At 39.6% G+C, this 14,484-nt stretch overlaps 3 protein-coding genes and 2 non-coding genes across 6 annotated transcripts; 1 reads left to right on the forward strand and 4 right to left on the reverse strand.

The window, feature by feature from the left end:
• Window positions 1-235: 235 nt before the first annotated feature.
• LOC119995975 (60S ribosomal protein L13-1-like) lies at window positions 236-3,099 on the forward strand. Of its 2 annotated transcripts, none has more exons than XM_038842459.1 (5): window positions 236-371; window positions 1,212-1,335; window positions 1,539-1,672; window positions 2,416-2,574; window positions 2,660-3,099. In XM_038842459.1, exons 2-5 carry the CDS (start codon window positions 1,227-1,229, stop codon window positions 2,882-2,884), a joined length of 627 nt encoding a protein of 208 aa, XP_038698387.1. In that variant the 5' UTR covers window positions 236-371; window positions 1,212-1,226; the 3' UTR covers window positions 2,885-3,099. The 2 variants fall into 2 exon arrangements, with proteins under 2 accessions (XP_038698387.1, XP_038698388.1); XM_038842460.1 differs by having other exon boundaries at window positions 250-371; window positions 1,220-1,335.
• Window positions 3,100-5,494: 2,395 nt separating this feature from the next.
• LOC119996503 (F-box/kelch-repeat protein SKIP25-like) lies at window positions 5,495-6,879 on the reverse strand. The gene has a single exon (XM_038843161.1). It carries the CDS (start codon window positions 6,846-6,848, stop codon window positions 5,637-5,639), a length of 1,212 nt encoding a protein of 403 aa, XP_038699089.1. The 5' UTR covers window positions 6,849-6,879; the 3' UTR covers window positions 5,495-5,636.
• A 3,526-nt stretch (window positions 6,880-10,405) lies between these two features.
• LOC119996100 (60S ribosomal protein L23) lies at window positions 10,406-13,626 on the reverse strand. The gene is made up of 4 exons (XM_038842618.1): window positions 13,501-13,626; window positions 11,479-11,763; window positions 11,045-11,086; window positions 10,406-10,769 (listed from the first exon to the last, which is right to left on the reverse strand). Exons 1-4 carry the CDS (start codon window positions 13,511-13,513, stop codon window positions 10,687-10,689), a joined length of 423 nt encoding a protein of 140 aa, XP_038698546.1. The 5' UTR covers window positions 13,514-13,626; the 3' UTR covers window positions 10,406-10,686.
• Window positions 12,267-12,350, reverse strand: LOC119998019. The gene has a single exon (XR_005468151.1). It is a non-coding gene; the product is annotated as a small nucleolar RNA SNORD25 (small nucleolar RNA).
• A 72-nt stretch (window positions 13,627-13,698) lies between the features above and the next one.
• Window positions 13,699-13,771, reverse strand: TRNAA-UGC. Its single transcript has one exon. It is a non-coding gene; the product is annotated as a tRNA-Ala (tRNA).
• Window positions 13,772-14,484: the final 713 nt, after the last annotated feature.

Raw genomic sequence — 14,484 nt, forward strand, 5'->3', positions numbered from 1 at the left:
GGTCTCGTATTGGTTTGTTACAAAATTTCTGTTCTTTTTATTTTAGACCGAAACCCGAACAGAAATTTTACAATAAACCGATACTGGACCGAACCGAATAAACACCCACTTTGCATCCATGGGCCCAATGACCCAGCAACTGAATGGGCCGGATGAAGGACTCCACGCGTTGTCGCGTTCAAACTAATTTTTCCAGCCCATCTGATGAGTTATAAGCCAGCAACAAATAGGCCAAGTCCACTTTAACAGTAACGGCCCATGTTATCTATAAATCTAGGGTTTTATGCTTACGCTGCATCCTTCCTCGTGTATCTGCACAGCCGCGACAGAGCGAGCTAGAGAAAGGGGGACAGAAACTGTTGGCCGAGCCGGTAAGGTTTCGCTGCTTTCTTGATATATTTCAGTTTGGTTGCTGTGAAAATGAAGAAATTATAGGGATTGTTTCTCTTTTCTCTGTTTTTCTGAGTTGTGACATTGAAACGTTTCTTATACTTGTTTGATACTTTGATTACCGCCTGCCCGCCTATCTTTTGGATGGGTTTTGTTTGGTTGATGAGAAGTATCGTATAAAACAAGTGAAGAAGAGATGTTGTAGCTGACATGTTGGTTAGGCATTTGTACGTTAAATAATTGTCTGGAGAAAATCCATAATTAGATTGGTAGAGGGGATTTTTAGTGTTGTATACTGTCGCTTTTAATCTACATCTATTCCCTTATCTTTGTATTCTCTCCTATTTATGAAGATTCAACCTTTAGTAATTTTCTGTGGGGTGTCTTTTTCCGCTTCAAATGCGGTGAGAAGTGAGAACCAAAGATTAAATCGATTAATATTTGATGGTATGGTGGGGTCAACTTTTCTCTATGGGTTATAGAAAGTCATACCATTGGGATCCCCACAATACTCATCTTCTAGCTGAATGTCCATTCCATCTATATTCCTTTGTTAACATGATTGGGAATGTGGTTGGAGTGTTTTTCAACTCTGCTTTTTTATGTCTTTTGTACACTATAAATGTTTTGTGCTCTTAGTAAATGTCACTTGAAAAAATAATAAGGGATTGTGATCCATAATATATTGTGTGCATACTTTTATCTTTTTATGTGCTTAGCTAAAGTTGTTGAGTACAAATCAATTTGCATCTTAAAAATGACTGAGATATTTTGCGTCTTAAAAAGCTCTAAGATATTTTAATATTTCATTATTGCTCTAGTGTTACAGGTAAGTCATGGTTAAACATAACAATGTTATCCCTAATGGGCATTTCAAGAAGCACTGGCAAAACTATGTGAAGACATGGTTCAACCAACCTGCTCGGAAAACCAGAAGACGCGTTGGTGAGATATCTTTTATCTCTTAATGTATTGTTTTGTGCATGCTTTGCTTTTGACTCTGGCCATGTTGTATGATATTTTGCGACCAATATGTGAACGACGGCTCTTCAATGCTTCATAGTCATACACATGGACTTGCACATTGCGGAGTAGAAAGTTTTAATAGTCATTTCTCCTGGTTTATTTTCCTTGTGAAATTATTACAGCTCGGCAGAAGAAGGCTGTGAAAATTTTTCCACGGCCTACAGCGGGACCTCTTCGACCCGTTGTTCATGGTCAGACATTGAAGTATAATATGAAACTGAGGGCTGGAAAAGGTTTTTCTCTTGAGGAGCTCAAGGTACACTGGTTATCTTTATGTTAAGGATTATAAAGCAATGCATATGATAACAGTCGCTGGTCATTGTTTTCTTTACACATGCTTTGATTGCTTGATTGTGTTCCTTGCATGAATCATTTCTAGTATCTTGCTATGACACTTCGTACAGTTAACTAATTCATTCATCTACGAAAACAATTATCGTTCTGCATGTGGAACTTAAAATCTAAACCTGTATATGATGTAAAATATGCGTATAAGGGCCTTGCACTGGATGATCTGCTTTGCCATGCTTCCCTAAGGTCCTATTTATAGAGATTGAGGGATCCGTTGGGCGGCTCCGGTGGTTGAGGAAAGTCTTCCACCAATCTCAGAGTCAGCCAATCGTTGGGCTCGGTCTTTGAGCTATAGAGTGTGAAGTCTATTCGATGTAATGGGCTTGGCACCGGAGCCCAATGAAGCCCGTGGGCCTGTTAGTACCTGGGTTTGATGGTATCTTGGATTCATCTTTGCAGGTCCAGGTCTCTTGGATGTAGATTTGGGCCTTGGGTTATAGAAGCGTAATTGGGCATGTGCACTCTTTTGTCCTACAATTCTTTATGCCGATAATTGTTTGGGCTGTGGGCTGTTGGGTTGGATTTGAGCCTAAGACCAAGTTGGCCCCTACATTTATATCAATTTTACTATTTTTAATTTTGCCTTTTTTTTTGTCTACAAAGGGTTCGATTCGAAGTTTTAAACCCTTCCTCCCTTGTCCCTTTTAGGCTGCTGGAATTCCAAAGAAGCTTGCCCCAACCATAGGAATATCAGTTGATCATCGTCGCAAGAACCGATCTCTTGAAGGTCTTCAAGCTAATGTTCAAAGGCTGAAGACATACAAGGCCAAGTTGGTGGTCTTCCCAAGACGTGCTAAGAAGTCCAAGGTATATTCAGAATGGTTCATGTTCCTTTGTCTTACACTGTTTTCAATTGTTTGATACAAAATTTATATGTTTGCTTTTACCTTAGGCTGGTGATTCTGCTCCTGAGGAACTGGCAACAGCTACGCAAGTGCAAGGCCCTTATATGCCTATTCTACGTGAAAAGCCGTCCGTGGAGCTTGTGAAGATCACCGAGGAGATGAAGTCCTTCAAGGCATACAACAAGCTTCGAGTGGAGCGTACAAACGTGCGCCATTTTGGTGCTCGGTTGAAGAAGGCTGCTGAAGCCGAGAAGGAGGAGAAGACCAAGTAAGAAGGCCAAAGGGCTCGGTGTATGCAACTGGGTTCTACTTTGTTTACTTTATGGAACTTTATCCTTTTGTGCCAGTTTTTAAAGTGTTTCTAATAGTTTTGAGATACATTGGTGTTGGACTTGTGGTAAATTATGTTTTTTATCTTGTCCTGAATGAGTTAGATTTTGCAATGCTAATCTTTTGATGAAATTGAAGTTTTCATTCTTCTATTTGAGATTGATTTGCTTTGATGTGTTTCCTACTTTCCTGTTCTGCTTTTCTGTCGTAGCTGTAGCGTTTTTGGTTCCAGCCGGAATACGTGAAAGACTTGGTAGAAAGATGTTTATACTCGTAACAAGATGAGTAGTCGCATTAACTATATGTATATGGTATAGTAGTATCTGTGGAGGCTGCGCACCATCTTGCTTCAGCAGAAAAATCAATTATTGCTTACCTCCTCTATTATACATCTCATGGAAGCTATACTCTTCCCCTCTTTGTGCTGCTATTATGATGCTTCTTTTACCATCTTAACAGACGAGAAACCAAAACCTCCACAGCTCTTCCTGATGCAAGTGGTGCTTGGCCTATAATTGGTCACACGCTTTGCTTCCGCGGCCTCAAACCCTTCCATGAGAAGCCAACTGAAATGGGTGAAAAGTACGAACCAGGTTTCTCTAATAGAATGGTTTCCCATAGCATTTTGGTCTTAAGTAGTCTTGAATTGGCCAAGGAGTGTTTCACTACCCATGATAGAGTTTTCTCCGTAAACCAAATCATACTTCATCAAGGATGATCGGCTACGATCATGCCATATTTGGTGCAACTCCTGGCCAGTCTTACTGGCGCGAGGGGCGCTAGATGGCTGTGGTCAAGCTGATCTCAACCCGCCGCCTTGGTCTGCTTAGCAAGATTAAGCTCACGCTCATATCTGTTTTGATTCATATTACCTCCATTTTTTTTTTGATAAGCAAGAGAATATATTAAGAAACAGAAGAAGCAGATACAGAGTCCTTTTGAAGAGAAGGGCCAATACAGGGAGGAAACTCTTCAAGCCAAACACTCATAGGGCCCAACTCTCTAGCATTCCTAGCAAGTGTCTGAGCTACACAATTACAAGCCCTATTAGCATGAAGAAAAACTCACAGCACCCATGGAATTTACCACCATCCAAATAGCATCAATGAGGTGGCCAAAGAACGAGCAGTCATAGTCCTCAGAATTTAGAGCATTCATGAGAATAGCTGAGTTTGGTTCAACTACCAGCTCTCTACAACCAGCTTCAAAACTGAGTTGCAACCCACGCAAAACAGCCATAGCTTCAGCAAACAAAGGCTCTACTCCCGAATAATCCCTCCCACCCCAATAGATTGAACACCAACAAACACGGCACCATCAACATTCAATTTCAGGCTTCCAAAAACTGGAGGGATCCACCTCCGACGAGGGGGAGGTGCACCCACAGGGGTTGACCTAGGTCTTGCAACTTCCAAATCAGCAATCTCTTGAACATAAGATTGAACAAAGAGAAATGTCTCTGCAACACTCCTGCGATTTTGATTAAAAATGGAATTGTTTCGATTGTTCCAAATCACCCACGCAATAACAAAAAACAAGCAGGCCTCCTCTGCAGGCTTTCTCAACAAAATCTCAACCAACTAGTCTACAAAATTTAGCTTGCACCCCAACCTTAAAAAGCTATTAGGCATAGCTAGTTGCCACACCTCCCTAGCGGAAGCACAATAGATCAGAGCATGGGAAATATCCTTGTAGGGGTGTCCACATAGGCAACAACCTGAATCTTGAGAGATTTTCCTACGATATAGAGAAGTTAAGGAAGGGAGAATTTGTTTCGCCGCTCGCGCAAGAAAAATGTTTAACCTTACTTGGCAGCTTTAGGGCTTGCCCGTTTAGGGTGTTGGGAGGTGTTGGGTTGGAGGGTGTTGGGTTGGGAAGTGTTTGTACCAACGGTCCCGAACGCCTCAAACAGTCAAGGGTTGGGAGGTGTTCGGGACGAACCCAACCCTCCCCAACACCCTAAACGGGCAAGCCCTTAAATTCCAAAGTCGGGACCACGAAAATGAATTCTCATCAGAAGAAGAGCTTCCTTGCCTTGAGGATTCCTCCTTAAGGGCTCATGCCACATAGTATGTAGACTTCACTGAGAAGCGTCCTTTAGAGTCCCAATGCCACATCAACTTGTCATTAGCCTGAAATGGACTAAGAGGGATAGAGAAGATCAAACTGGCATCCATGGGGAGGAACAAGTCCCGGACCCTTTGGGCATTCCTCGTGTGAGAATTAGGATCAATGAGCCAAGATACAACAATCCCCTTTGTGCTCTATGAGAGGGGAGAGATGGGCCTTAAATTGCATAGGCCTTGGAAGCCACGGGTCATGCCCCATCCTCACACAGGAATCATCCCCAATCCTCCATTGAACAGACCGCTATAATAACAGTTGAGTCCCCAAAATACTCCGCCAGGAATAGGAAGGATTAGAGCCAATCTGGGCGTGCAAAAAATCACCATGGGGAAAATATCTTGCCTGGAACTCCATATTTTGGACAGAAGTATGGTACGTCTTTTAAAGGTAAGGACATAAATGAAACTTCTGGAACATTTGGGACAAATATGAAATCTAACTCATAATTTTAGGACAAAAAAATGTACTTTTGCCCTAATAGAATCAACAAATTTTGTGGTGAGGCTTTTTTGTTGACTGGAACACGTATCTCTCAACCATCCAAAAAAATATTTATAAAAAAAAAAATCATTCCGGGTCCGACACGCTTATCCTTGGCAAGACATGGACCGAGACAGGCTCCAAACCTGGCGGAGTATCCACCACCCAGACCCTCTCAGGCGCTGGCGCCACCACATCAACCACCAAAATCTTCCCACCTCCACAAACAACACAAACTCTTCCACCACTGGCACTAACTTGCCTTGCCCCTTTAAGCCTCTCGGAGTCGAGCACCTCCTCCCAATAGTCTCTCTCTGGATCATACTTTCTCAACACACCTTTGGCCTCTTCCACCACATATATCACTTCCTCATCCATCGCCGCCACTGGTCCCCTCCAACCGGCAGCCATACCTTCCGGCATCTCCTGCCACGTGTCCTTCTCGATGTCGTAAACAATCCCTTCTTTTCCGTTAGAAGTCCCCATACAGAGCTTCCCTCTCCACCCAACAGCGTCAATGGCGTCCCTGCAAAATCTTCCATCTTTCAATGCCTTTAATTTCTCCCACTTCCAATCCGCACCCATCTTAGCCTTAGCTCTGGCGGATCCGCCACCGCCTGGAGAGAATGTCTTAGCATTCAAGTTCCATTTTTCAACTGACCTGGCCACATCGTAGGAGAAGTGTGATCCCATTCCACTCGCCACATAAACCCCGCCACCGCTGACTCCGGCGGCGCACCACCGGCGTGGAGTGTCAATTGGAGGCCCAAAAGTCCAAGATCGAGATTGTGGGTCGAAACAGAGAGGGCGAGACAGAGCAGGAAGAAAAGTACTGTCAGTGGCCGCAAGAAGTATGAGCTGACCGGCGGCGGAGACGGACTGTATAGGGAAATTCCGGGAAATGAAAGCGGGGTGGCGAAGGAGCAGACGGAGTTGCGGATCAGTTGGCGGAGGAGGAAGATTGGACCACCTAGAACAGAGCGGGTCAAAGGCTAAAAATTTTATTGGATTCGTATTGAATTCGTCAGTCTCTGAAGCTGAAGAGAAGATTGTGTAGATAGAGAGAAAGGGAGGGAAAGAAGGGGAGTAGAGAAGACGACGCCATGACTGAGAGACAGAGAAAAGAAGTGATGGGTTGTCGACATGAGAGAGGCAGAGTTGTGCTATGTGATCAGGTAGGCCAGGAACGAGAGGCTGAGATTGAGATTCTTGTGGGTTGTGTTTTCGACGTTTGTTGTTGTTATTGTTGGTTTCAAGTTCAACACAAAAAGAAGAAGGAGGTTGGATTGGATTTGACATGAGAAGAGAAAGTAGAAGAGGAGGAGGAAGGGAGTTGAGATTGGGTTGAAGACCTTATATATATATATATATAAATATATAGAGAGAGAGATAGAGATGGGAAAGGAAAGGCAATCTATATGGTCTTTGGTCACAAGAACGAACGAACGAGAGAGATAAGACTTTGAAGCGGTTATTTTATTGGATGAAAAGTGGAGTTGGTTAGAAGACCATAAATAAATGCCAAAAGTTAGAACATTGTCTTTTCATTATTAATTCAACCGTCCTTTTTTTTTAGCTTTTTCATTGTTTACATTTTCAGCCTTCACCTTTCATTCTACTATTATTTCTTTGTCGTTTAGGAATGGAGTTTCTGGTCAATATATATTATTACGTTGCCTTGTCAAATAATTATACATTAGTATAACACTCGTTTAAAATTTTTACCAATCTAACCCTTCACGTCATTATCAATAACATGATTAGTATTTTATTTTTACAATCACGTCATTATTAATGGCCGAATATATGAAATTGTAAGGGCATCTTGATAACCCACATGATGATATTATTACTCGTAGCTAGGGAACAGAAGTGTAGTTGTCTAACTTTCTTGAACAAAGGGAAAGAAAAACATGATTGTATTAAACTACTTAAGTTATGGCATGAAGCTTTTGCCAACTTCCAACATTAATTATTTTGATTCATCTTTAAGGTTTAATCAAGTACACATGTAATAATGTAAGGCTCCTTTTCATTATTATAGTTGAGAGAATCAATTGAATCATGGGGTTGCCATAGTTCACAAGCTAGATCTAGAACAAAAGCCTTTCGAAAATATTGTTAATAACATATCCCATTTCGGTTAGATAAGTGTCTATCGAGTGACATACGTGTGTAAATCCACATACAAACTATTAATTAGGCATTCTCCCTAATTTGGTGAGTTGGGTTTAGCCCATTTGATAGGTTTGAGAGAAGCAAAATCATACGAACCTGATATATCCACAGAAGCTAGTAAATCAAAACGGATAATAATATTAGTTGGATGTAAGGGGGTCTGGATGATCTGACAAATATAGAATAAAATTTAAAAAAAAACTAATTTAAGTCGCACTAGTTATTCATAAATTATATTCATTGATATTATTGAAGGAAGAAAGTCGAGGTCCGAAACTTTTGCTTAGATTCCCTGCCCTTTATATGGAAATAAATTAGCCTGACTATCTAATTAGGGGTGGGAAAACTCTGTCCGGTTCGGATAATCGAATTTGTCCAACCCAAATTAAATCAAATTTAGACATAAGTTATATGTCTAAAATCTGGGTCCAAATACAAAATATTTGTTCGGTTTAAAACAGGGTTAGGGTCCAAACACATAAATCTTGTCTCATTTACTTGTTCGAACCCTAATCCGGATTAGATTATTGTCCGATTTAGTTGTCGGGATTTAAACCAATGTGGGTTTGGTCAATTAAGTACGTCCGAAATCCAATATCGGTTAGGGTCTGAATATGTAAATATTTCGTAAACAAATATTGTTGTCTGACCTAGAACTGACCTGAAACAGATTTTTTGTCACCCCTATACCTAATTATATATGTGTGTGTGTGTATATATATATATATATATATATATGAAAATTCTCAGCTATGAGATCCATCTGACACCATTCATTTGGCATAAGTGCGGCCTCCTACAAGTGATGGGGCTCGCACGTGAATGGTGTTAGATGGTGCGGGATCCCGCACGTGAGTCTTCCCCTATTTATATATGTGTATATATATATATATATATTATGTGAGGAATTCTCCTATGTGGATCAAAAAGTATAGACCAAAATCCAATGGTTATAATAAAACACATTGCTTCTTCAGATTATTTGAAGATATTTTATTCCTATCATCATCTATAAACAAATGAACAAAGATGAATTCATCCAAAACCCCTGATATATATATATATTAATTTTCTCATGGCCCACGTCGAGACAAGATAATGAAATGATAAAAGAGACCCATAAAGGCAAAAAAGTTTGGGTTGTCGTTTAGGGGAAGGCCAGCAAGATAGATCGATGCATGTGGCATGCATAAGGATCACAAAACTCCAACACAAGCACAGCACGCGCATATAAAAGGTTTTGTTGGAATTTAGCAATTGATATTTTTGATGATGATAAAAGTAGTTATTTGGCTTTTGGATATATATATGCATGCTTGATTGGCCTTTTGTTTTTGGAGTCGGTTGTAAGATTCTGTACATATATATATATATAATGCATACACGTTATGTCTTACTCTTTTATTATCATCAACTATGTTTTTTTTTTATTATTTATTGTTTTCTATACCTAAAAGTAGGGCGGTAAGAAAATTACTCGAAATAACCGACTGTTCGATCGGTTAAATTCTTGTAAAAAAAATCCAATTAAAACCGATTATTTACACCTTTACCTAAAGATATACGTGCATCTTGTCTATCTTTGAACCCACCTATTACGGAAGTCGCTATTTTTCAAATAGATTCGAATTCTCTACGTTTCTTAATTAATTTCTTTAGAGTCGGTGCACCAAATTTTTGAAAACAAAAACAAACATTCAAAAAATTAGAAAACATGTGTTAACAAATGTGTATTGTGTATTATTGTTTTCAATAAGTAAAAACTCAAAAAATTCTTAAATGTTGAACTCTAAATTTAAAAAGTTAAAAAAACATGCAATAACATATTATTAAAAAACAAAAAGAAAGAAAACATACAATAACATATGGAGCAACTTGGGTGTGGGCCATCCCTGCCTTTTCCTGTAAAGGGATTTGTGGGGCGCCTCATATCCTCCAAGAGGATGATGCATGCACCTTTTAATTGCAAAAGGCTGGTTTTGCCTTCTGCCCCATCCTGCCTTCAAGGCAGTCATGTGATAGCGTGATATCAGAACACTCCACACCTAACCAGCTTTATGGAATTAAGACAGGCACCATCCTCTCTCTTATTCCAATATTGTCCCAAATTTATTGCAACCACTTCTATTATTATTTATTCAATAGAAACCACCAGAAAATGCCTCACATAATAAAAGGCAGGTAGTATGAGATTCATCACGTCCAATAAAGTTGAAGCCAAATGGATTTTGTTACCCTTTATGGGCAAATAATTCTTATACAACAAGATGGTTTTTGGCCCACTACGTAGAAGGGTCTGCTTCTCAATTATCCATGATTAAATTGGACCCGGCTCCTAACAAATTTCCTTCTGCTCATTCTCTCTGCTGACTGCCAGGCAAGACAATAACATCTTCTATTACACCATGAACATAATTAAATAATTGTGAAAGTAGTGTTACTCACCATTACACTGCCCCTATTTATCTTGTAAATCCTGGATTAGTGACCAGAGAAAGTTCAAGATGGCTTTGACATTTAAGCTGGCTTTATGTTGCAGTTGTTTTTCTGCAACAGCAATGTTTATGAGCTGCGCAATGCCTTCCTATATTTCTCCCGTCTCCTTATCATTCTGGATGATCGTATAGTTACTACAACAGGACCCGGTGCCGCGTTTCTTCTGCCATTGTTATAGAGTATATAGAATAGCAGCCAAAGGACCACTGAAGCGATTATTATAAAAATCTGAACAGAGGTTATGATGAACCTTAGCAGACTAGCCAAGTCTAAATAGAGAACACAGTTTGTCTTGTAATTATTATAGCTGTAGTTGCTATCTAAATATGCAAATAGAACCACTCCAAACTCAATAAATATATAATCTCTAGATAGTATAACGCTTTCTTCACACGATCGACTATTAAGTCCAGACACTGAGCCTGACGAAATCTAGATGTAACAAAAAAGGGGACCCGACAACTTAAACAATGGCATTTGCAGCGCTTGCAATCCTTGGCCACAAATCTGCACACTCCTTTCCAATTGGTCCAGTAATAGCAGACCCTACATTCAGATCAGTAACAAATCAAAACAACAATAACACAAAAAATGTTTGGGATAACGGCCCAGTGACCACTGAACGATCCATAAAAGCCAGACTAAATGTTCCAATGCAGAATAGACCTAATATATTGTTTGGAAACTAACAACAAGAAATAGCAAGTCATATAACTTGATTAATAACGACAAACAGCTCCTCCATGATTTTTCATGCGATGAGACAAGTTAAAACACTTAATGAGGAGTTTGCACTAGTGATTTAACATATATCTCCATACCTTTCATTTCACCCTTGGGATTCACAATGACACCAGCATTATCTGCGTACACCAAAATATTTCTCAGTCAGCAATATATAGAAGAGACTACTGATCAAGGACAAGAATTGAGGGAGCTTCCAGAACACAAAGATCATGACGAAGAAAGCTTCCAGAACAAATGCAAAAAAACAATGCACATATTAAAAAGATATGTATTACTACTTCACCCATACTCTACCACAGTCGAATTAGTTTATATAAACATCTGATATGAAAAAATGACCCACATAAGAGTAACACATTCTAAAAAGTTCCACTGTTCTAAAAAATAACTATCCAGAATAGGCACAGAGAATCTCTCAGTACACCTACACTTCATGCAACAAAGCAGCCAAGGTATCTGAATATACATCTACATCTTTACCAACTTGTGAAATAAACACTACACGTACCTTCAAAATACATAAAGACTCCATCCTTTCGACGCCATGGCTTGCGCTGCCTGACAATGACAGCAGGCATGACCTTCTTCCGCAGATCTGGTTTCCCCTTCTTGACAGTGGCCATTACCATGTCTCCCACACAAGCAGAGGGGAGGCGATTGAGCCGACCCTTGATACCCTTTACAGAAATAATGTAGAGATTCTTGGCGCCAGTGTTGTCAGCACAGTTTACTGTTGCTGCCACTGGCAGACCAAGTGACATCCGGAACTTGTTCCCTGCAGATCCTCCACGCCCTGCAAATGAACAAAACTAACTAGTTAGACAAACATTACAAAATAAAATCACAAGTGATGCTGTACCTATTGAGAAATTATTGCGTTGAGTTTCATGAAGACAGTGTCTCTGGGTACTGACTACTGAGTAAACAAAATGAAAGTGATATTGCTTACAAAAACTAAAAAGACAATGATACACAGGGGAAAAGAACTAATCCCTCTGAAGAACTAAGTTTTAAACTGAACAATGAGTGTAATATAAAGGAAGCGTCTCGCATCAAAAGCTCAATAGATATGATGTTTTACATATAAAAAAATGTCAACGTTGCAAGGGATTAAAAATGATTATGCCTAATTTTATTCTTCATTTAATGGCTAAATTAAAATCTTATTCCATGAAAAAAAATGCCTAAGGTAGTACGAGGAAAACTTAATCCATACCATAAAAAATTAAATAATAGTCTAAAAATGAGAATCATGGATGGTTCACCAAATCCACGTTTGGGAGTACCATGACAAATGTAAACTCAGTCCCTTAGATGTTCTAAATGAGTTGCGATCATATCCGCAAATCATGACAGGTATGTAGGCTCATCCCCGTTTATTAATAGACTCCCATTGACATCAACAGCAATAAATCACAAAAGTTTTCCATATAACTCTTCATTCAAATTATAACAAAAAATATAATAATAATATAGTTGCCTCAATGTTCTCCCAAAGTTGCAACACAGTTTCAGTTAAGGGTGTGATGAAAAGAGCAACACAATCAATATTGCTTCAAGGGAACGAGCCAGACGGGAACTGATATCCTCACTGACCAGATAGTGAAGCATTCTTATTTCATATAACAAATTGGAAAACAAAACAAATTCTTTACTCCAAGGAAATTAAGAACATACCAACTTTCCTACATATTAAAAATATCTGCAAAATCATATAATTTCACAACAATGTTTGGAAAAAATTAGCTTGATCACAAACAAACTCCAGAACAATGGGGAAGCTTGATCACATCAGTATTATTAGAAGAGCTCAATCAGCCAATTACCACAAGGAAACAATTAGAAAACCTTGCCATTCTCATAGAACAAAATGGAAAAACACATTTAATGGTACATTCAAATTATAACAAAACACATAAAAATAATATAGTTGCCCCAACGTTCTTCCAGAGCTAAATTTCAACTAAGGGAGTGATGAAAACGAGCAACACAATCAATATTGCTTCAAGGGAACGAGCCAGATGGGAACTGATCTCCTCACTGACCAGATAATGAAGCATTCTTATTTCATATAACAAATTGGAGAAAAACAAATTGATTTACTCCAAGCAAATTAAGAACATACAAAGTTACAAACTTTCCTACATATTCATAATCTCTATAAATTAGACAACTTGACAACAGTATTAGGAAAAATAAGCATGATCACATCCGTATTACTAGACGAGCTCAATCAGCCGATTTCCACGAGGAATCAATTCGAAAACCTTGACATTCTCAAAGAACAAAATGGAAAACACATTTCGGCAATGAAGAAACGAACACACAACAAACCAAACCGAATCAAATTTCTAAAATTTCAAACATCAAAAGCACTAAAACAAAATCAATCGGTACGGGTTTCTCGAGCAGCAAAAAAAGGAAGAACAGATATTGTCCGCTAACGCTATAAATTCAAAACAACAAACAATATACGTGAAAGACGAAGAAGTGGAAGAATGCTTATTATGTTTGCAGCCGAGAGAGATACCTCGCTTCGACATGGCTCTTGGTGGCGCGCCTACGAGCTACGACGGCTACTTGGACCTGAAGAAGATGGGCAGCGTCAAAAACTTATAGCGAGTTCAAGCGGCGCCGTTTTACTCTAGGGTTTTTTGGTGGAGCTGTTAAGTTATTTGGACCGGGTTGACCCGACAGCTCATGGAAAACTTCTATAAAGTAAAAAAAATGGAGATGCGGGGGATCGAACCCCGTGCCTCTCGCATGCAAAGCGAGCGCTCTACCATTTGAGCTACATCCCCGAGTTGTTTTTGTAATCCGATAATTTGATAATCAAATGAGTACCGTCCACCGACCTAAATATTAAAATATAGGCCTCCCCATGAATGGGCTCAAATGGAAGTTAAAGGGACAATCTCGCTACATCCAAAAGCCTGGTTTTTCATGACTAAAACCATCAAAACTGAAACTTGGGCAGACCAGAGATATTGTATTCCAAGTAAATCAAGCTAAAGAAACGGTCGGACAAAATTGTATGGGAACATGTAAACATTTCAGTCAATCTACATCAAACAACACACAGTTGTACTCCACAAACCAAGCTGCATTATTATACGAAACAATGCAGCCTAAGCAGTGAATGTAGGTGTTGTTTTTGTAAAATACTAGCGGAGACACACAAGGTGTTCGACATACTGTCAGTGAGGGTGTTCACGCAGATATGGCAGTCTCCCGGAGTTAGGTCACATCTGCATTGGAAGTGACGTGAGATACTGGTGGCTGTGGTCTTACAGAACTTGGAGCTAGTGGGATGATTGGGAAATGAGTTCTTCGAAAAGGGAAGACAGGTTCTGTCAGTGTTTGTTGATATGCCTGTGAGTTTATGAGTTGTGCAGTTTCTGTACACTAATGCGCTCAAATCTGAAATGGGTTTTACTGGTGAAACAGAGAGTACATCGCATAGTAGGAGCAAGAGGGTCTCAGGTTGGAGGGGAAGTTGCTTCAAGATTGAACC

Source organism: Tripterygium wilfordii, chromosome 4, assembly GCF_013401445.1.
Source record: "Tripterygium wilfordii isolate XIE 37 chromosome 4, ASM1340144v1, whole genome shotgun sequence".
NCBI lineage: Eukaryota > Viridiplantae > Streptophyta > Magnoliopsida > Celastrales > Celastraceae > Tripterygium > Tripterygium wilfordii.